At 37.0% G+C, this 23,695-nt stretch overlaps 2 protein-coding genes across 2 annotated transcripts; both read left to right on the top strand.

The window, feature by feature from the left end:
* Window positions 1-6,634: 6,634 nt before the first annotated feature.
* On the top strand, window positions 6,635-9,300 carry LOC101299063 (pentatricopeptide repeat-containing protein At2g22070-like). The gene has a single exon (XM_004293067.1). The coding sequence runs from the start codon at window positions 6,688-6,690 to the stop codon at window positions 9,298-9,300; it is 2,613 nt and encodes an 870-aa protein (XP_004293115.1). The 5' UTR covers window positions 6,635-6,687.
* Window positions 9,301-14,957: 5,657 nt separating this feature from the next.
* LOC101309320 (histone deacetylase 8-like) lies at window positions 14,958-16,935 on the top strand. The gene is made up of 3 exons (XM_004291628.1): window positions 14,958-15,225; window positions 15,476-16,056; window positions 16,486-16,935. The coding sequence occupies exons 1-3, from the start codon at window positions 14,976-14,978 to the stop codon at window positions 16,786-16,788; spliced, it is 1,134 nt and encodes a 377-aa protein (XP_004291676.1). The 5' UTR covers window positions 14,958-14,975; the 3' UTR covers window positions 16,789-16,935.
* The last annotated feature ends 6,760 nt before the right edge of the window (window positions 16,936-23,695 follow it).

The raw sequence follows: 23,695 nt of genomic DNA, 5'->3' as shown, positions 1-23,695 counted from the left end.
CTAGCTAATCACCGAAACCTAGAGCTAGGAAACTGCCGGACGCGTTGCCACGCGCCACCCCAGGCGGCGGTGAGTGGGCCCCACACGCCACCCCAACAACTTCAAAATCTGGACAAACTTCCAACATCAAACTAGTAGATTGAAGCAAGGGGATCATCTTTTATACCTGACGTTTGAGCCAATTCGGCCGGAAAAGTTCAAAAACAGAGCGGCCAAGGAATGCCTCCAATCTGACTTCTAGACTTCAAGATGAGGTGAAAGGAAGGTTGAATCGTGCTTAGAGGGAAGAATGCTTCAAGGAATGGGCAGCCTCACCTCCAGTCGCCGTCGTACACGGCCGGAAAGTCGCCGAGTCGAAGACGGGTCCGCCACCCTCTCTGTGGCGTTCAAATCTCTCACTTCCGGGTCGAGTCGTCCTCACCCACCTACACAGGGAGGACCACGCCAAGGAGAGGAAGAAAACCTGATCGGTGCCGGCGTCCAGGTCGGTCGGAGGTGGCCGGAAAGCCGGGTCGGGTCAGGAGAAAATCTCAGATAGTGAAGGTGTGGCGAGAGAGAAGGGAAGAAGAGAGGAGAGAGGGTTCCGGAAAAAAATGAAATGGAAACCCTAAACTTTTGTTCTTTAACCCAAAATTTTCGTAAAGCCACGAACTTCTGCTGACCAAAACTTTCTCATACGAAGTTCGTTTTACGCATGCTACGTGTCTACAAACTCGTATCGTCGTGCTCTACAACTTCCGTGCAGAAAGTTTCTTGAGAAACCCAATGAATAAAAAGTCAACCAAAAGGTCAACCGAATAAAAAAATAATAGAACTAGAATCTAAAATTCTGGGGTATTACAGCTAGGGTGGAGGCGAGTCGTCATCGGAGCCGTCCGGTGGAGAATGGAGGGACTTCCGCACTTTAAGCCCAGTGCGGACGTCCTCTCTGGATCCTGACTGTATATATATATATATATATATATATATATATATCGATGTGAAAATGTATATTTTTATGAGGGGTATCATTGTGTTGTTGATGATGATATTATTTTATTGTGTTTGTTGTTTAGACAGTCAAACTGGGTTCCAAGTCTTTGGCCGAGTGATTAGTTACGGTTAGGATAGAGCTCTAGTCCGTTTGTCGATGTAGGTCATAGAAGGTACCATTATAGGTATCTGGGACTCATGGGTATATGTATGTTGTTGTAGATCATGGGAGGTACTTATATGTATCTGAGACTCATGGGTACATGTGTTTGTTGTAGGTCATGGGAGATACCTTATAAGTATCTGGGACTCATAGATACATGTTTATTTGTAAAAATGTTGGATATATGTAATTAATGATTATTTCTTATATTGTTTCATGTGTTTAATATTGGTTGTTGTAAATGTGTTGAGTTAATTTTGAGAATTACTCATACGAGCTTTTTAGCTTACCGGACTTGTTGTTTTACAACCCGGTGCACTAATTCATGGTGTAGGGGTTAGACCTGCAGATGATGATCAACAGGGATTAAGCGGAGGTTTAGTGACAGGGTTTTAGATGCTGTACTTTTTATTTTTATTTAAGGTCATGGCGAACATTTTTATTTTACTTGACTTTTCAAGTTAATGTAAACAAGAAAATGTAACTTTTGACTCAGTGTTGAGTTTATGTTGACATTTACATTTTCAGCCTTTAAGTTTACTTTTTTAAAGTTGTTGAGCATGTTTTAGAATTTTATTTTGAGATATATCATGTCTAAATTTTTAAAAATTATTCTTTAAAAATTAGGATGTGACATTTAGACAAACCCAGCAAACATCATATCCTTCAACATCTTCAACTCATCAAGGTTGAGACCAGAAAGAGTAATACCCAGCAAACATAAATATGGTAGGAGGAAATCACGGAGCATTCCATTGATCAAATTAAAGCAGAAAATATCGAGAAACTTTGGTATGGGCAGTCAGAACCAAATACATTAAAAATTGCAGGAATTCCAAATCAAGGTTCGATTACATCTCACCCAACAACACAAGTATGGAACTTTGATCACCTAACTATACCATTGTAGAAGAGATGTAGAGACCCATCTCAGGTAATGAAAAGAAGAACAAGTCTCCCAATCAAAGAATTGACATCGTATATGACTATGCAATCGATCACAAAATTCCAATTGAAATTCAAAGGTTCAAAGTCAGTATAGTTTTTGCTCATAGTAATAAACACGCTGTCCTTGCCATTTATCTTCTTCTTCATGGTATATACTTCCGATCTGATTCCGAGAGGAGATGGTGTTAGTTCTCAAAAAAAAAAAAAAAAAGAGAGAGAGAAGATGATGTTGTGTATATGCGGGGTTTATTATTATAACAAGGGCAAAATTGGAAAATATTAAATAATTTTTAATTGCTGAGTCTACTAAGAAATTTGCTGAGTTCAAATACAAACACCCAAGTTTAGTTACAGGCGAATTTTAAATCCGATGTTAGTTATATGCATAAAAATCAAGATTTTAGAAAATAGAAAATTTCACTAAAGTCACTTTCTCAACATTTTTTGTAACACAAGTCCACCTTAATATTTTTACCCGTATAAGTCCACTTTTAAGCCTAAACCTGTCACTTTACTTTTATGATGTTCCTAAAATACCCTCATTTCCCTTCAAATCTGTTTCTCTCTCTCCATTCTATCACATGACTCGTTTTCACTTTTCACTTTCCCTTCTCTCTCTCTTTGGCTCTTCATCTTCATCATCCCTCTCTTCTCTAAGCTTAAATCTCTGGCCATGGCGGCTCTCAGACCAACACGGAGAAGATGCATGTCCTCCAGAGCTACCGCAATCCCCAGCCATGGCGGCGTCTCAAGTCATTACCGGCTCGGCACCACTGGATAGATGAGGATGACACCTCGACCTCAACGTCGCCAGCTCTACCTCGACGTCGCCAGATCGATGATGACAACGCCTAGATCTTGACGCTACTGGATCGACGACGATGCTGGCTCGACGTTGACGTTGACGCCTTGACCTCGATGTTGCCAGATCGACGGCGACGACGCTTGCATCTCAACTCCGTTGGATAGACAACACCTTGGCTCCGCCGTCTGTCTTGCAACAATGACGCTCGCAGACTCATCATCAGCCGCTATCGGAGTTGGAAGCTCCGTCACCGACTCGCTGACCTTTCACACCTCAAGCGACTAGTCGGGAGCTCCTCATCTATCACTTCTCTGCTTCAATTTCTGGCCTTAGCAGAAGGGAAGCTTCTAAAATTGTAACAATAATAGTTTGTGTACGATCTTTTTGATACACCAATAGTATCTTTTTGATACACCAATAGTAGCAGCCTTTGGTGTCGGTGGTAGTAGCTTTTGATATAAACAGTAGTAGCTCTTGGTGCCGGTGGTAGTAGCTTTTGGTCATTATAATAGTAAGTAGTAGCTTTTGGTACCGCTGGTAGTAGCTTTTGGTATCACCAGTAGTAGCTTTTGGTGCCGGTGGTAGTATCTTTAGCTTTTGTAGGCGGTGGTAGTAGCTTTTGTAGCTGGTGGTGGTAGTTTTTGTGTTCGTTGGAAACCTCACAGTAGTAGCTTTTGTAGGCGGTGGTAGTAGCTTTTGTAGCTTGTGGTAGTAGCTTTTGTGGCTGGTGGCAGTAGCTTTTGTGTTCATCGGAAACCTCACAGTAGTAGCTTTTGTAGGCGGTGGTAGTAGCTTTTGTAGCTGGTGGTAGTAGCTTTTATAGCTGGTAGTAGTAATTTTTGTCATCGTCGGAGGTCGGCCGGAAACCTCGCCGGAGGTCGGTCGGAAACCTCGCCAGAGGTCGGTCGGAAACCTCGCCGGAGGTCCGCCTGAAACCTCGCTGGAGGTCCGCTGGAAATCTCGCCGGAGGTCTGCCGGAGACTGTTCCGAAATGAGAGTGGTTGTTGACTTTTTATGCTAGTGGCATTCTTGTAAATATAAAGGAGAAAATCTAATTTTTTTTGTTGGATGGCAGTCTGTAATTATGTTGAACTTCAATACTTAATACAAAACCTTATTTAGACTTGGGTGGATTTATATGGGTAAAAATATTGGGGTAGACCTATGTGAGAAAAAATGTCTCAAAGTGGACTTATATGTAATTGGCCCTTTAGAAAATGATGTTGATAGCAATTTTTTACCTTAGGTGAACTTCTCACCGACTTAAATGGTGTTATGTCTACCATATGCATAATTCTAGTAGTGCCTGCCAAGAAACGTATGGTGGGAGGCTTTTGGCATCCAAGAATGTTCATTCATAGAAGCTTGGTGCACTATTGGATGTACAAATAAGGCGAAGTAGCAGCTTTGGGGCTCTGCAGATTTTCAGCCAATTTGATAATTATGAAGACACTCAAACTCGGTTAAACCAATAGACAAACTGAAATCTGTCGAACTTGAACCGTTCATGTTTAATCAAAATTTTTAACGGCATAGTCTTCCTTAATAAATGAGAGGTTATGAGTTCAACTCATGAAGTTGTAATATGTGATAAAAAAAATGTCTATTGCTATTAACACACCTTTTTTTGCTATTAACACACCCCATTTATTTTCCTATCCACACATTTTTATTTTATTTACAAACTTTCCACTTAAATTTAATTAATATCGGTTCTCACCATTTTCGGTTCGGAATTGGGTCGATAGTAAATGTAAAAGTAAAAACTGAAAATTGCGGGATTTGCCTCATTTTGCTAGACTCGTCTTATCAAAACTTGAAAAAGTCTCTGAGCAAGTAACCAGCGCCTCCATGGCTGCTTCAACTGCTGCTGCTCCTCCAATCAGTTTCCCTTATTCTAAGAAAATCTACAATCGCGTCCAGAATAATGAAAACTGAAGATGGCTGCTGCTTCGAATTCAAGGGCAAGGTAATATTCTCAATTTACTTTTTATATTTTCAGTTCAAACAAAAAGTGGGAATTGGAAGCAAAGAGGTATTTGCTCGCCTCTTTTTCATTTCTTTGTTTGGCTTTTAGAGCATTTCTTTCTGGTAAAAAACCCATATTTGTGGCTGCAGAACTAGGCACCATCTCCAGTTGAAAAGTTACTGTCCAAAACTCCAACCATTGGAAGTCTTATATACTCTTGAGTTGTTTCATAAAGCTACTGAAATACAACCAACAGGTTCAACTGGAAACCTTTCTTTTCGAATTGACTATCATTTTTCCTAGCTGAATCCATACTGTTAACAGAGTTATATTTATTCATAATTACAGAATGTAATTCATATCTTTTTGATCAAATTTGTTGTGCAGGATGGAGTTAATATCCTGGCAGTTGATTATGGTTCCCCTAGAGCACGTCCATGTCCTTGGGGCAGCCGAATCTCGTAAGTGGCGATCAATCTTTTTCTTTCTGGTCATTACTGTTAACCAACGGTACTAGCAACATGAGTGTACATATGCTGTCCCTTTTTATATCAAGTGTGGTGCTAATTATTTTACAGAGTATATTAACAAGTGATAAGGAGTGTACTTATGCCATCTGTTTTGATTTTCTATGTTAGAATTAGGAAAAGAATTGCATAATCTTTACACTCGGTTGGAAGTAGAAACTTATTTGGTTCAGTAATCAGTGCCTAGGACTATTGCTTTAACTGTGAGGTTTTCTTAGAAATGTATTTGTCGTTATACAGGAATGGATGCTCAAATATTATACAGTTTTCATGCGCATAGGAAGCTGGATGCTGAAAGATTTAAGAATCAGTTAGTTAATCAAGTACTGAACTAGACACTGATTTTTACATCCAACTCGAGACTACCGCTGATGTGCTCGTGTTACTATGCTAGTTTTGACCAATGTTGCAGCCTTTCTGAATCATTGTTGGTGAGTTGCTTCTTCACTTTGATTCTCTGTTTTCCTGTTTGATGGGCATTTTGAAATTAACCTGAAATGGAATAGGCATGTAAAGCTTGAACTTCAATTTGACCACCATCTCTCTGATATTGGTACTTTGGTCTTGGCTTCTCGTCATGTCAGAACTTATTATGATTAATCATAAAACTGGTAATATATGTAATAATGTATATACAATACTGTAAATCACAGTTTGGGGGACAGGAAGAAGAGAAGAAAGAAAAATTCATGGAGGGGAAACCATTATCACCAAGTCATGATTTACATTACAAAGGACGAGTGATCTTTATACCTTATAACCTATATGCATACAACTAAACAACTCTGATGTCCTGCATTGCATAACAACCTGGTTTGACTCTGACTGGAACTGAATGCATCTTCTGGAACACGAAAAGGAAATATAAATAAGACCCCATAAAAAAGCAGTTGTAGATCTAGTGTCAGCTGTACATTTATTATATTTGGATTTTGTTCTGCATCTCTTAGTCATTTCTATTCTCATGTCACCCGTATTTCATGTTGCATTTTCTAGTTTTGTTCCTTGTCACATAACTATTGAGTTTGTATGTAACTGTGTATATCATGCAAAGTCTTGATCAGAATATGTTTTCTATCATTTACTATTACTTCTGTTGTGTTTTAGCATCTTATAAATTCTTTTATTTTATAATCTTTGAGGTATGCAAACTCACAGGAACCTCTCAAGGAGTGAATAAGCTTAAATGATGTCAATGCATCATCCATTGAAGTGTCTCTGGAATTTTTCCGGCCTAATAATTCGCTGTATCTCAACCCAAGAAAATCTTTCATCAAACCTTATTCTCTGCCACGATCCCTCCATGGAACAATCTTACATGCAATTGTCACAAAATTTTTATGAAGCCATGAAAGCCTGTGCATCTCTAAGGTCGATACCCATTGCCAGAAAACTGCATGGCCAACTCATTTCTGTAGGATTGGACTCTGCCATTTTCCTCCAGAACCATCTCTTGCACATGTACTCCCGTTGCAGTTTGATAGATGATGCTCGCCGAATTTTCTTTAGTATTCAACGTCCTAACGTGTTTAGCTGGAATACAATGATTAGCGCGTTGGTAGACTGGGGTCACATGGGGGAGGCAGAGACGTTGTTCAATAAAATGCCTGAGAGAGACACCGTCTCCTGGACGACAATGATGTCTGGCTATTTTCATAATGGGCAACCTGAGGATGCAATTAAAGTGTTTGCTTCAATGGTATGGAATCGTGACAGTTTCTATGACCCATTTTCCTTCTCTTGTGTAATGAAGGCTTGTGGTAGCCTTGGTCACATTAAGTTGGCCCTTCAGTTGCATAGTCTACTGGAGAAATTATATTTTGGAGGCAATATGGTTATTCATAATTCGGTAATTGATATGTACATCAAGTGTGGTGCACTTCGATTGGCTGAGAAGCTATTTATGAGGATCCCTAATCCTAGTTTGTTTTGTTGGAACAGTATGATCTATGGTTGCTCAAAACTTTATGGGGTCAGAAGGGCTCTCCATATGTTCATTGAAATGCCTGAACGTGATTGTGTGTCTTGGAATACCATAATATCAATCTTTTCTCAACATGGTTTTGGGGTTGAGAGTCTCAGTATGCTTGTTGAGATGTGGAATCATGGTTTTAGACCAAATGCTATGATATATGCCACTGTACTCAGTGCATGTGCAAGTATACATGATCTTGAATGGGGTAGTCATTTGCATGCTAGGATACTCCGTATGGAACCAAGCATGGATGTTTTCATGGGTAGCGGGCTGGTTGATATGTATGTGAAATGTGGACAGTTGCATCTTGCAAGGCAGGTGTTTGACAATATGACAGAACACAATGCAGTTTCTTGGACTTCTATGATCAGTGGAGTCATGCATTTTGGGCTCAAAGATGAAGCTTTAGTACTGTTTAACCGAATGAGAAAGGCTCCTGTCGTCTTGGATGAGTTTACTCTTGCAACAGTTCTTGGGGTTTGTTCAGGCCAGGAACATGCTTGCGTTGGGGAGCAGCTCCATGGATATACAATCAAGGGTGGAATGATCTCCTCTATTCCTGTAGGGAATGCTCTTGTTACAATGTATGCAAAATGTGGAAATACTGATAAAGCCAACCAAGCATTTGAGTTGATGCCTGCTAAAGATATAATATCATGGACATCCATGATCACAGCATTCTCTCAAACTGGTGATGTTGAAAAATCCCGAGAATATTTTGATAAAATGCCAGAGCGAAATGTCATAAGTTGGAACTCAATGTTGGGAACATATTTCCAAAATGATTTATGGGAAGAGGGCCTAAAATTGTATACTTTAATGCGAAGGGTAGGGGTTAACCTGGATTGGATCACACTAGTAACTTCAATCAGTGCCTGTGCTGATTTAGCAATATTGAAACTTGGGCTGCAGATTATAGCTCAAGCTGAAAAATTAGGATTTGGTTCTAATGTTTCAGTCATGAATAGCATTATTATTATGTATTCAAGATGTGGACGAATTATAGAAGCAAAAGGAGTTTTTGATTCAATATGTGATAAAAATTTGGTTTCTTGGAATTCACTTATGGCAGGATATGCTCAAAATGGACAAGGTAGGAAGGTGATTGAGGTTTTTGAGCGTATGTTGAAAATGGACTGCCCACCTGATCATATAAGCTATGTATCTGTTCTATCAGGTTGTGGTCATTCAGGGCTTGTAACGGATGGGAAACACTACTTCAGTTCTATGACCGAGGATTTTGGCATCAATCCTACATGTGAACATTTTGCCTGTATGGTAGATCTATTTGGTCGAGCTGGGTTACTAACGGAGGCCAGGAATTTGATTGATGCAATGCCGTTTAAGCCAAATGCTGCTATCTGGGGGGCTCTTCTTGGTGCTTGCCGGCTTCATCGCGATTATAATCTAGCAGAATTTGCATCAAGAAATTTACTTGAATTAGATTTGGATGATTCTGGCAGTTATGTCCTTATAGCTAATACATATTCAGATTGTGGACAACTAGAAGCTTTTGCAGATGTAAGAAAACAGATGAGAAATAAAGGAATAGAGAAAAATCCTGGCTGTAGCTGGATAGAGGTTAATAATAGGGTACATGTGTTTACCGTAGATGACACTAATCATCCACAAATCAAGGATGTTTATAGAATACTGGAGAAGATAGTCAAGAAGATAGAAGATACAGGATGCTATGTCAGTTCAAGTAATGAAGTTCGTTCTCAGCTCCATCATAGTGAGAAGCTTGCTGTTGCTTTTGGGCTGCTTAGCTTGCCTGCGTGGATGCCGATATATGTAATGAAAAATCTTCGAGTTTGCCATGATTGTCACTTGGTAATCAAGCTGATCTCTGTTGTTACCTCAAGGGAACTTATAGTGCGGGATGGACACCGGTTTCATCATTTCAAGGATGGATGTTGCTCCTGTGGAGACTACTGGTGATCTCGGGTATGGAACACATTCTCTTATTGTTGTAGGAATGTTCCTTGTTGCTATTCTTTTCCATATTTTGTTATGGAATAAAAACTACATGTTTTGCGTTAAAAAACCTTATTGACATATACTTTGTTGCATCGAGGTGATGTATTTGTTTACATTAATTACTGTACTCATCCACTAATTTTAAATTCCTGTTTAGGGAAATTAATCATAATATAACATTAGTAAGGAAGATCAGAAAGCACCTATTTCTATTCTAAAACATTTTAACGACTTCATTAAATCTTATCTGAAATTGTTAAATGCAGAATCCTAAAAGATACTTGTGTTGTTAATCTGAGTCACACTCACTTGTTCCTTTGTTTTACTTTGTGCCACAAGTATGAGAACAATAAATAATCTCTAATATTGTAGAGATTCACTTCCTAATCTGTAGTCCATATGTCTCAACGTTCTGCCTTTTTCTGATCTTTTTGCACCCCGGATTTACAACTGGAGAACTCTGATAAAGTCAAAAACATGGTATCTATTTTAGTGAGAGGCCTCTCTCCCCACGTTTCTTGGCTTCATGGAGGGCATGCCTTCCTGAATTGTCTTCTTTTCTCCAGGTAATTGGATTCATTTTTGGTTCAATTGACGTTTTGCAGTCTTTAGATCATATTTTCTGTTTCTTCAGTTTGAAATCTACACACCAAGATTTGAAATCCACACACCTATTCAATTTTTTAATAATACTCTCTCTTCTCATTGTTTACTTCTAAAAATACCCTTAAGTTAAATCTACTTCTCTCATGACTCACATAACGTACTGTTCTTTTTCCTTTTTTCTCAGTCTCTTCTCATTGCCTTTCTTTCCCTTTCCTTCTGTTTTTTTTTTCTTTTTTTTTCTTTCTGAAATTCTGTGACATTCATTCTTTTTTCTCACACCTTATTCCTATAGATAAGAATCAATTTTAATTTGTTATTCTTGTTGATCAGTATCGATATGATTTTCTCTTATGACTTGTTTTTTCCTCTCTCAAAATGTGCAACATTTATGTTAATAACTCCAAGCATCCACTCTCAAAGTCCAAAAGAAAAGAAAAAAAACTACCTGCAACACTTTGACAACTTACTTAACTCAAGAGGCAACAAGAGAACACTTCGAATTCGACTTCAGATTCAAAGTACAAAAACTTCCAAGATAAGTAGCCCTGATTCTCTTTCCAAAGAATAAAAGGGTCCAAAAAAAAAAACAAAGCAGCCCTGATTCAAAATAGAAGGTGCAACAAGCCTCCAATGCAATACTTATGACTCCTTAACTAGTGCGGTCAAATCTAGTCTGCAAAAACCAAAACAAAACCCATATTTTAGTACAATGAGCAAAATACATTAGAGAAGCCTGCAAAAACCAACATAAACCATGTCGTTATTCAGTTTCACATAACAAAATGAAGGGAACATGATGACTTTTTTTTCATTATACCGTAAACAACACACATTATTTAGTATCAGTCGCTACTCGGTTTTAGATAACAAAATGAAGGGAAAATGATAGCTTTTCAGTTTTACAAAATGAGCTTATATTGAATCGCTAGTTATCGACTTGTAGTCTCTTGCAACTATGACATTTTAATTTAGAGTACTCAGAAGAAAATAAAAGGATGCATACCTGACATTGCAGCAAACATGAACAAAACAGAGTTACTTGTATTTGCAACTAAGCAGCAGGGGCTCTTCTTCAATTGCTAAGAGGAAAGGTAAAGAAGATGGTTTAGTGTACTTGTAACTGATCTGAGTATAAAATTAAATACAAAACAGAGAAACTAACATAGTAAAGAGATCAGACTATAAAATTAAAACATATACTCACTTATCCATACCATCCAAAAGAGTTAGGTGAAAAGCTAGAAATTATTTCTCACATTTGGTTCAGCAGACTTGTTGATAGCTGTTTTTTTACCCAGAATTTTAAAAGGACAATTGATCAGTCGAGAAGATGAATTCTTTTTCATGTTCTCAAGTGCAACTTCAGTTCGATAACTACCACCTCTATCACAACCAATATCAACATATTTGGGGTCCCCATATTTATCGCTTTTAGATCTCTTGATTACCAACATGTACCCTTGCATCGACCCAATCTTACGAACATTAGTAATGAGGTCTTCTCGAGTTTCAAAAACTTTAGTTGATAATGAGAGGAATTTAGCACAAACATCAAACATTGTTTGATCCCATGAATCATAAATCACCAGATTTATAGTTAGGGTACTAGCTAAGTAACTAGTTGCTACTTAAATATTAATTATGTTTCAATTGTTATTCTCACTTGTTTATTGTTAAAAAGAGGTTATACCTTTCTTCAAGCATGGTTTCTACCCTCTAACCCTCGCAGAAGACAACTACGATTTTTTTCTAGTAAATCTAAGAAAAAAATAATAAGTAAAGCTCAGCATATATATACATAGTAAAAATATGCGAGATGGAAAACATACCAGGGATGTCGTCGAATGATTATACTGTAACTCTTTTTCAATATCATCTAAGGACATCATATTAGGAATCAATTGCAACTCGTTATTCAAGGACCCTCCTTCCATTGCTAAGAGAACTAATGACTTGGTATTCTGCTGGTAATCTGCAAAGGCTAAAAGATCGTAACTAGAATTCTAAAATAAAAAATGAAGAGTTTGTTTCCATCTAGAAAAGGAAACAGAATGAAAAGAACCACACCAAGCAATATTAATCCTATTAATATCACCATATGCCCACTCATAGCTTTAGCACTAGCCTCAGATGCACGAGATCAAAAAATAGAAGAAATTTTATTTGAACTTCTCCACCTAACGTGGGTTTTTGTAGATAACCGCTCCATCAAAAGTGGGATGAAACTTCCACACGTCTTTTTTTTTTCTCCTCGTCTTGTTTTCTTTTTTTCTTAGACTACCAATGGTGTTTTACGATTAAGCCTATAATAACTTTATTTTTATTTCTTAAAGATATTTTTGTTACCTTGGTTTTTGGGTCAATTAAAAAAAAAGCTTCACCATGACACCAAATAAGGTGCCCGGCTTTCTAATAGTAGAGATTAGCTAGTTGCAAAGAGACTCGGGTCAAAATTCAACTTTAACTATACAACATTTGCATCTTAAAAAATTGAAGATAATCCATTCTGATATAGAACTATAATGAAACAAAAACAAGGCAATGACGATTTCGAGTATTTGACAGAGAGGAAGACAATGGAAAATTGGGGCAAATGGAGTATAAACAAGAAAACAATGGAAAATCATAGAGGTTAGCAATCAAATTCCAATCCAGGTCAAATATTACTTTACAAAATCATCATAAACGAGTCAAATGACAAAGCCCATAACACTTTCAAGAGATACGAACCATAAATTTTGACAGAAACTTGAAATTAATCAATCAAAATTGAACCTTTCGATTAAATCAAGGTAGGACAAGTACCTTATGTTTGTGTATGTTGAAATTGGAGGTTCTTCTCTTTGGGAAATTGCCCATGTCAACCCATGGTCTCGATATGGTCTCGATGTTCAAAACTCAGAACTTGAAACGGCAAAGAAAAGGCTGAAGAAATATCGTCGAATTTGATATAGGATCAGGTGACTTCAACAAATCCTTCCATCAATTCCTTTGGGTTCGGCTTCGACGTATTCTACTAGTAGCAGTCTTGAATCTTGATGGAGTGTAGCTCCATATCTATGGGTGAACCAGAAACTTTTTGGCAGATAAGATGAATCGAGAGAGTGAGAAAAGAGGGAGAGAGAGAGAGAACAATTATGAAAAGAAAAGTAGATTTAACTGAAGGGCTCCGGAAGTAAACAATGAGAGGAGAGAAAGTATTATTAAAAAATTGAATGGGTGTGTGGATTTCAAATCTTGGTGTGCAGATTTCAGTTCCCTTGATACAATTATCCAGTACTATTTTCAGCATATGGATTTGTCAAATTTTTATGCTTTGTAGTCATCTTTTCTTTTGCTTCAGTTTTAAATTAATTTTCTGTTCTTTATTAACAATATTTCAGTACTGTTTCCAAGCAAATTTGATCTGGATTTGTCAAATATTAATGCTTTACTTGTTTATTTGCATACATATGTTACTAGTGCCTAATATATGTTTCAAATACTTGACTATTTAGAATACTTAAATGAACTAGTTGAAGGAGGTAAAGAGGGAGGTATACACAGTGAAGCATATGCTTGATATACCTGGCAAAATTGTTTATGCATTAGTCAGGCCTCCAGGTCACCATACTCAGCGTACTCAACCTGATGGCTTCTAATTAACAATGTTGGTCTTTCTGTTCAGTTGGTTTTACATCTCGGCAATCAGAGAGTTTGAGCCTGAAATCATAGTCCTGGTCATTTGCTAAGATTCAAGTGATGTAAGTTTAGTCTTTCTGCTAACCTTTTATCTTATCTCGATTTTTAAGTGGCATATATATACATTAAATTCCTTGTTTACTATTTACAGTATGTATTCTATGAAAGAGCTTGAATTTAAGTCATCTAGATATAGTTTTATCTGCCATTTTGCCTCATTCTGCTATAAATAACCGTAAGTATGCTCTAAAGTTACAAAACTATATGCCAAAGAACAGATTAGGATACAATCTCCAGGGCTTATATGTCTACTGTCTAATGTGGATTACAACTCTTTCAGAACATACAGTTCAGATTAAATAGAAAACATTTATGTCTAAGAGAACCAAAATTCTCCTTGTGCTTATGTAGAGGGTTTTCATCATTTTCTGAAGTCAAATGCCTATGGTATCCGATATTACTATTTATGTAGCACTAATCCTGAACCAGTAGCAGTTACAATTTTTGTCATGCTACCTTTTAGAAATTTACTATCAGTGTTCAATAAATTTGGACTAGCTCATAGATATCACTGCTTATGCACAGTTAGATCCAAATGGAAGGGAATGTTTGACAATGAAGTGTTATGATTGCCTGGATACTTTGTTCCCTGGTGGATAGGCACTGTGGCCGGTGTGGTGGATAGTCTTCTGATTTTCCAAGAAAGATATCAGATTACGTACACAGCTTGTTGTCTTCATGCAACATTTGAAGCTGTGTTCAACTTACCGATTCCTTTGTTGTCTGATGCCATTGCTTATTATCTTGGGGACGAGTGACAGTCTGTAGAAGGTATTGAATCCTTGGAAAGGTTCCAGAAAGATACTGTACCATGTTTGGAAGGTGATTAATTTGAAATGTATTGTAGTAACTCGTAGAATTCTGTGTAATATATAGTAATTTTATTGCAAAGAAAAGTAAAAGGCATGGTTTACTTGTTTAAAATTGTTTGAAAGTAAACTACAGTAGTTGCTTTACTCCCATTGTTTGAAAGGTATGAACATCCTCAATGGAGTTCTAATTGCTTGTTTGTCTTAATTAAATCCAATCAAATGGCATTTTCTTGGAGAAATTGAATCCAAGCAATAGTTCAAGTTTTAGTTAAGTTCTGATTTTTGTTAATCTCGTTGATTTACTAAAGCAATGGAGATAGAAATAGTAAAATTGGGGGGAAAAGACTCAAAAGAGTAAAGTATTAAGCTAATAAATGAAAATGAAATTTCTTCCAAAAAGAAAACAAAAAAATGGAAATTCATAGTTGCGTTTTCCCAGTGGCCTTAAAAGACACAAGTCCAACTAAACAGACATTCATGGCTGCTTCAACTGAGCGCGTTGATGTGTTCTGGGACTCCGGCATGCTGACCCATGACTCGGGCACCGGAGTATTCGACACTGGAATGGATCCTGGATTCCTTGACGTCTTAGAGAAGCACCCAGAGAACTCTGATAGAGTCAAGAACATGGTCTCTATTCTAAAGAGAGGCCCAATCTCTCCTTACATTTCTTGGCTTCCTGGAAGGCATGCCCTGCTTCCTGAATTGCTATCTTTCCACTCTCAAGGTAATAATTTCAATTTATATATTACTTAGGTAGTCGGGTTTTGTTGTCTCCAAGACGCAAAATTATGTGTTCTTTTGCTTGGATTTTTACAATGTGTTTTTTTTTTTTGTCTTTTTTTTGTTTTTTTTTTGTTGAGTGAATCAAATTTGATATGGGTTTGTCAAGTAATGAGTAATCATGCTTTGCTTGCTTATTTTCATACACAGGTCATTACTTTCTAATGTATATTTCCAATATGTAACTGTTCCAGAATACATAAATGAACTAGTTAAAGCAGATAAAGAGGGAGGCAAGATGCTATGTGCCGGGACTTTCTTGAACCCCGGTTCGTGGGATGCCGCCCTTCTTGCTGCCGGTACTACACTATCTGCAATGAAGCATGTGATTAATGGAAATGGGAAAATTGCTTATGCATTGGTCAGGCCTCCCGGTCACCACGCTCAGCCTACTCGGGCTGATGGCTACTGCTTCCTTAACAATGCTGGTCTTGCTGTTCAATTGGCTTTAGACTCTGGCTGTGCAAAGGTTGCTGTGATAGACATTGATGTTCATTACGGCAATGGGACTGCTGAGGGTTTCTATCGGTCTGATAAGGTTCTTACAACCTCCCTCCATATGAATCATGGTACTTGGGGTCCATCTCACCCACAGAATGGCTCTATTCATGAGCTCGGTGAAGAGGATGGCTTTGGTTATAATTTGAATATACCTTTACCCAATGGGACAGGGGACCGAGGATATGTGTATGCTATGAATGAGTTGATTGCCCCAGCAATCAGAAAGTTTGAGCCTGAACTCTTAGTTTTGGTCATTGGCCAAGATTCTAGTGCTGTAAGTTTAGTTTTCTGCTCAAATTATATTTAGTTGTTTATTGTATACGGAACATGTCTTTGTTTTAAGATTCTGTATTTACTATTTCAATAAGTGCTCTACAAGAGAATCACAATTTAATCGTAATCCATCTAGATATACTATTGCACTAGTATGCTTAGAAAATTCCTGCTGTGTTCTGGGAGAGCTTGTGTTCTGCCCAACTCTTCGCAATTTAATCGTAATCCATCTAGATTTGAATTGAAAAATTTGAGTCTCGCAGAATCAAAGTTATCATTGTCTTTAGGTAGCGAATTTTCCCGAAGAGTTTTTCTGGTTTATTACCACTGAATGAAGTGTGGAAATCAATTTTTTTTGCTACGACTGATTAAATTTACTATTAGTGTACAACAAAATTTAAGTAGCTTATAGATACCGATTTTTGTGCAGTTTGATCCAAATGGAAGGCAATGCTTGACAATGGAGGGTTATCGAGAGATTGGCAAGAAAGTTCGCAGCCTGGTGAATAGACATTGTGGCGGACGTCTTCTGATTGTCCAAGAAGGTGGCTATCACATTACATACTCAGCCTATTGTCTTCATGCAACACTTGAAGGTGTGCTGAACCTACCTATTCCTTTGTTATCCGATCCCATTGCTTATTACCCTGAGGACGAGCGATTATCTGTAGAAGGTATTGATTCCATTAAAAGGTTTCAGAAAGATACTGTACCATTTTTGAAAGGTAATTAATTTGCTTTGTGTTGTGGTACCTTGTAGAATTCTGTCTATGACATGGTAATGTTATTGCAAAATGCTAGTGTGATTTACTTCGTTCTATCTGTACGATAAAAAACTTGGTTCATAGCTATATTGTTTCTCTATGAACATCCCCAATAAGGGTGAAAATAGCTTTGTCTTGGCCTGTTTGCATGAATTCATTAAACCTCTAAATTGTTCCATACTCTGCCTTCCAAACACTAGCTTCTCCGATCATAGTGAGAAATAGAGTTATCGTTATCTTTTCTCATATATCGTACAAGTAAAAAATGCAAAAGCTTTTCTTCCCTTGTGACTATGATTATGACATGTACTGCACACACATGGGTTATCATTATGAACTTCTGTTTCTCTATTTCATTCTAGTTAAGATTCATAAAAAATATTCTGTTTTTGTAACACTAACCCTTTAAATTGCTTACCTCAAAAATATCATTGCTTTTATTTTCAACAGGCTACAGCATATTTGTTCTGCATAACAGTATCTTTCTATTTTGCTGATTTTGTTTGATTTCAGTTTGCACATGTTGTTTGTTGCTGTCATATTTTCTCTTTTTATCAGAAAAGGAACATCATTTATAGACTTGGAATTAGTAGATAGAAGGGATCTTAACTTGTGGCCTAATCACAACTTCATGTGCGGTGGAAAACCATGCTGTAAAAATTCCCATGTTGTTGAGTCAGTGACTGACAAATTCTCTGAGTTCATTACCTAGGTATGACAAGCCAGAACCCTTTGCTTCATACTTTAGAAGATCACCATTCTTATAGAGAATCCATCTTTTGATATTTGGAAAGCATAAATTATTCTAAGATCAGACACTAAACCCTATCTCCGAAACCTCTCCACCATCAAATTCTTCTCTTTAACAGAAAAACAATAGTAGACATATAAGAATTGCCGGACTGTTGCAGATCCACAGATATTTAACGCTTGTTAAGCTGAACAGTTACCGAACATGATCAGAAATAGGAGCTCCCAATGTATCATGTGGAACTTGTTGAGTTGCTATGTGTGGAGGATGGGGAAGGGTGAAAATGGGTAAAATGTGATATTTTTGTTTACACATACATATAATATCTATATATTTTCCAATTCATAATTTCATATCTGTGCCTCGGCTCAGAATCTACTAGAAAGGAAGACTAGTTTAGCTATAGGATTTGGATTGCATGATTGCATTGGATAAATTTGAGCTCAAAATATTGTTCTGGTCATTGGCCAAGATTTAAATCCTGCAAGTCTTTCTGCTTCTACTATATTTAGATGTTTATCACGAATTTAAGAAGCGTATCTATGTTTTAAGATTCCATAATGCTTACTAATACAATATGTACTCTATGAGCGAACTTCTAGTTAATCATGAGGCATCTAAAACTATTGCCAAAAAGACATATTAGGCTATGAACTTCAGGGCTTATATATAGTATGCCTCTACTGTACTGTAAGATCTTTTTCTCAGCAGAACTCATGTAACAGAGTAGAAAAGACATTCGTGACGTGGAGAACCAAAATTTCCTTGTCTTTAGGTAAAACATTTGATTGTTTCAGAAGTCATTGCCTCTGCATGTAACTAGGTATTGATTTCCAAGTTTTTATGTTGCTACCTCTGAAGAAAATACAATTAGTATACAGAAAATTTCGAGTAGCTTATAGAGATTGATCACTACTTGAGCGCATTTTTTTTCTTCAAGTGGAAGGCAATATTCCACAAAGGAATGTTACCAAGACTCAGAGATTGACCTGGATAATCTGCACATTGCCTGGTCGAGGCTAGTGGATGCCTGCTGATTGTCCAAGGTGGTTATCACGTACGTACATTCTCTGTCTTGGTGCATCATTTTAAGGTTTGCTCACCCTACTGGTTCCTCTGTTTTCCATGTTTTTTTGTTGTTGAAAAGTTTGTTAGAAACAGAGATGGTAAGAAATAGATATATCGATCAATCCTCAGTATATGAAAGCTGTATATAACTATGTATCTGTATGACCAGGATTCAACTAATGGTTATGAATGTACGCCATGGATTCTAAGTAATGGTGCAATCTTAAATAAATAACGAAAGGTATTAACAATGAAACAAACTATTGGCTTTTTGTTATGATTTCTACTAGAGAAAAGTTCACCAATGGTCCCTCAACTCTTGTGTCAAGGTCAAATGATACCTGAACTTTCAAAGTGATCAATGTAGTACCTATTCTATTAATTTGCTATTGGTGAGATACCTCCGTTATCTTTTAGTAACTATTCTGTTAAGGTTTTTTTTTATTTTTTATTTTTATTTTTTATTTTTTATTTTTTACTTTTATTAACTTATAATTTTTCCTTCAAAGAACTAGCCTTCATCATGCCAATATTTCACCTAACGACCTCTTGTCTAAATAGTTACTAATATGGCGGAATCTCTGCCGCCTTGGAAAGGAAAAACCTAGATCTTAAAAGCAAAGTATTTATGAAGTAGAATAAGACAAGCATACACGCAAATTTAACAAAAATTAACACTTAATATTTTTGTGACGGATTATAGGACACCTTATAGGATTTATTTATTCAGACATAAATACAAATATAAAACCCAGAGCCTCGCTCTTAGGTAAACAGCTAAATGTTGTACAGCTAAATGTTGTTTAGCTACTCATACTTATAATTACAACATAAAAACTTACTTGTAAATAAGCACTCTATATCAGATGATTACAACACACCACACAATAATCACTCTATTATTCACACTATACTATAAAAACTGTATTCTGGTTATTTTACTTCTTGAGAAAGGTTGAGAGAATTTCGGACTTCTATCTCAAGTTTCTTCTCGATGCCTTCCTAAAGACGCCTAAGGCTCCTTATATAGGGAGCGGACTCCAATTGAAAATAAATCACACCTATACATAGTGGGAGATAGGAGGAAACCTATCTTGATAACTTTAATTTTGAAAAAGTAAAGTCCTCTGTCTTCATGCGTCGGCAGCTACTTTATTTTTGACTAAAAAAAAGTAGTTTGTCTTGATGCGTCGGCAATCATTCATTTCTCCAACATATTTACTATGTTGTGATATGTTTCTGGATCTTCAGAATATCCCACTGAGGAGTTGGGACCACTATATTCCCAATCACGTGCCGTGTTTTCATCTTCATTGTCGAGGTCTGAATCATAGGGATAAGAAATCTTATACTTTTTATCAGTCTCAACCTTTTCTAACCACGTAGTGGTAACTAGAGTGCAATCCACTTCCTTCCTCATAAGAGCTGTGAAAAAGTCACAGTTCTCTGGTGCAGGGTGATTATAGCAAGTGACCATTATTTTTTCTCCACTTGCCAAAAGACTTGAATCATAGTCTCTTAGAACCACTTCCTTGATAATTGCTATGGTCATGGCTTTCATCCAAGGAATGCTTTGATTTGGTCTTCCATTGCCACTGGCAATAACTGGCTTATGAATCGGATTAATATGACATGATGATATGGAGAGATATAATTCATCTGGCCATCTACCACTGTCCACTCGGGAGGTGTAGAAACGAATTTTAATCTTAAGATACATCCATCAAGTCTAATATTCTTGACAGCCTCAGATATTATCTCTGGAAAACCCTTAAGATCTTCATTGGTTTTTGTCCACAAATTATGAACAAAACCATTTTCAATAAGCCATAGCTTGTGCTTCTGGGGATGCTTTGCTTGAACATCTACCAGGTATCTCCCATAATATGGGCCAGAGACTATTGATAATGTTCCTGGAAGAACATCTTTTCCCTCACCTAAGAGGTTGTGAAAGTTATACCATTCAGATTCTTTTAACGCTAGCATTGGTATTTTAGCACTTTCAGGATTTTCAAAGTAAACGACTTTAGAATTTTCTGCTTGATTTTCTGTTTGTATACCTTTGTCCTTTGTATGGAATCCATACAATTCTTCTATTAACGCTTTAAGTGTTTGAAGCAAATGAGCTTCATTTTCTTTATAAAATGCATGTAGAATATTATCAATAATAATCTTCTGCTTGAAAGCCAACAACCTCTCTGTTCTGAAAACTGGTTTCTGAAAGATCTTCAGAGGTTGATCATGGATGACCTTTTTTCCCGTGACTATCAGTAGCTTATTTGCTCTAAAAGGGTCTCTTCTGCTTTTTGGCAAAGCAGCAGCCATCAACGGACTTGATATGCCTTTACCATCTGCCGTTTGAGACGGGCTAGCCAGTCTTTTCCCTTGAGACTAGTCAGTTAAGGCTGATCATTTCGGACACAGCAAAAACTCATTTACGAGTTTATCTTCATTAGTACCACCAGAATGACTAGAGCGACCATCTTCTTCAGAGACTGGTTTAGGCTTGATTCTTGAAGCTTGACTGGACTCAGCAGTTCCATAAGAAACAATATACTGATAACCTGGTCTGTCATGGAGTGGTCCTACGGTTTTATCATAGCTTTTGAATCTCTCCCAGAGCTTCTTTTCCTTTGATTCTGGTTTTCGGCTTCTGGGATTGCGACCTTCTCTTTCAAACATTGTCATTTCTCTTGTAAGAGCGTCAGGTAAATAATTCTTGTCACCTGCAACCATTTCAACATCATATTCATATTGAAATAAAAACATTTGCCATCTCAGAACTCTTCCTCTATCAGCAGCATCAGTTAATTTGTAGTTTTTGAAATTTTTAACTCTTTTGTTATCAGTTCTAACTACAAATTTATTTCCTAAGAATGCCTCAGCACCCTTAATGCTTTTAATTAAGGCGAGGACTTCCTTGTCTCTAGTGGAATAGTTTAACTCTGCTGCGTTAAACTTTCCTGATAAAAATTTACAAATCTTTTCATGATTTGTATCTGGAGCAACAGCTAAAACAACTCCTGCCCAATAATAATCATTTGCATCGGTTTGCAATATGATCAAATCTCCTTCTTCGGGTAACTGTAAAGGAGGAAGGTTTTCTATTAATTCCTTAATCTTTCTGACAGTATTACTGTCGTCTGTTGTGAAAGACCATTTTTTCTTAAAACTTGTTTTTGGAGAGAGGAGTGCAGTTAAACCACTAACTTGAGGAATAAAGTCTCTCGCAAAATTAACAACTCCCAAAAATCTCTGTAGACTTTGCATCTGGGATATTGTCTGGAAATTGGCTAATTTTTTTACAATATGATCTTGGAGACGAATCTCTCCATCCTTAACATGAATGCTAAGGAAATCAATTTCACCTTTAATAAGATGAATCTTTTTCTGTCCGAGGATAATTCCCTTCTAGACAATAAGCTTACACACCTGTTCAAGATGTTTTAAATGCTCGTTCATAGTTTTGGAGAAGAAAAGAATGTCATCTATGTAAACTATACAAAAGTCTGAGTAAGGTTTGAAGATATTATCCATCTTCCTTTGGAAAATAGACGGGGCTTGCTTAAGACCAAATGACATAACTAACCATTCATAATGCCCTTGATAATGCCCTTGAGAAGTTCCAAAAGCTGTTAAAGCTATGGAATCAAGATGCATTTTAACCTACCAAAAGCCTGATTTTGCATCAAACTTCGAGAAAATTTTTGCTCCCTTAAGCCTATTGATGAGAACTCTCACCTGAGCTATCTGATAACTGTCTTTAACGGTCTTTTTGTTCACATCTTTGTAATCAATCACCATTCTGGCTTTTCTTCTTAATTGTTCAGCATGATTTCTTACCAGAAAAGCTGGAACATGATGAGGATTGTTTGAAGGCCTTATTAACTTCTTTTCAAGAAGTTCTTGGATTTGACTTTCCATCTCTTTCCTATCTTCTTCCCTATAGTGAGGGATGGCCTTAACATGACAAATAGTATTTGCATCATGCATTCGTAGCTGACAATATACTGGGTCTCTTTCCCAGTACAGCTGAGGATCTTCACTGATTATTGGTTTCAGCATATTTTCTATTTCTGTGAGAGTTGATATTTTCTTTTGCTCTACCTTCTTAGCATATACCTTTAAGTTGTGTTCTCTGATGTATTCTTCTTCTCCATCAGAACTCTCATTGTCAGAAATTTGATATTCAGAATTTTTCTCTGAATCAGAGTCTTCTGAACTTGTTGCTTCTTTTACCAATATTTCACTATGCCCTTTAAGCTATTCTTGTAGTAACAGAACAGGCTTTAGAATTGGCTTATAATCACCACTCTTCGTTGGCGACTTTTGATATTGGTCTACAAATCCTTTACTTGTAACGCGTACTGCGTCTGTTAATCGGGATTCCCAATAAAACTTTCTGTTTTTCTCAAACCCAATCTTTTCTGGAGTTTGAATTACTGTTTGTTGAAGAAGAAAGTAATTTCCTATCAACAAATCAGCTGTCTGACCTTCACATTGCCAGAGGATCTTGATAGTAAAGTTTTCTCCTCCTAAGGAAACCTTAACATTTCGAGCCATAGTATCCATGACTATTTGATTTTCTTCCATTGCTACTCCAGTAACTGTTCTTGCAGATTTTTCCCAACATTCTTCAGGGATTGCATATCTTTTAGCAAGACTATACCCTGAACCCGTATCTACAAAGACATGTAGATGATATTTCTTGTAAGTGGGAAACTTCAGTCCTATAGTAATATAATTACTATATATGCTTGTCTAGATTGACATTACTCGCACTTGCTCTCTTAGAGTATCAAGTAATTCTGTGAAAGGGTTGACCTTTCTTACTGTAGTTACTGAATCAAGAGGATTTTCTTCTGCCAGACCAAGTATCGTATTGGTACTTATGGAATTAAGAGAGTCAAGAGATTCCTTGATTTCTTTGTTCTGGCTTAACGAAGTTACAAACTTCATTGTTTTTATATCCTCCTCGAGGTTCTTTTCTTGCTCTTTCTTGTAGAATACATTATATTCCTCTTCTACCAGGATATGTGCTTCATTATCCTTGGTTT

The sequence above is a fragment of the Fragaria vesca genome, linkage group LG2 (genome assembly GCF_000184155.1).
Source record: "Fragaria vesca subsp. vesca linkage group LG2, FraVesHawaii_1.0, whole genome shotgun sequence".
NCBI classification, from domain to species: domain Eukaryota; kingdom Viridiplantae; phylum Streptophyta; class Magnoliopsida; order Rosales; family Rosaceae; genus Fragaria; species Fragaria vesca.
Note: the sequence above shows the minus strand (reverse complement) of the source record. Positions and strands in the feature narration are given on the sequence as shown.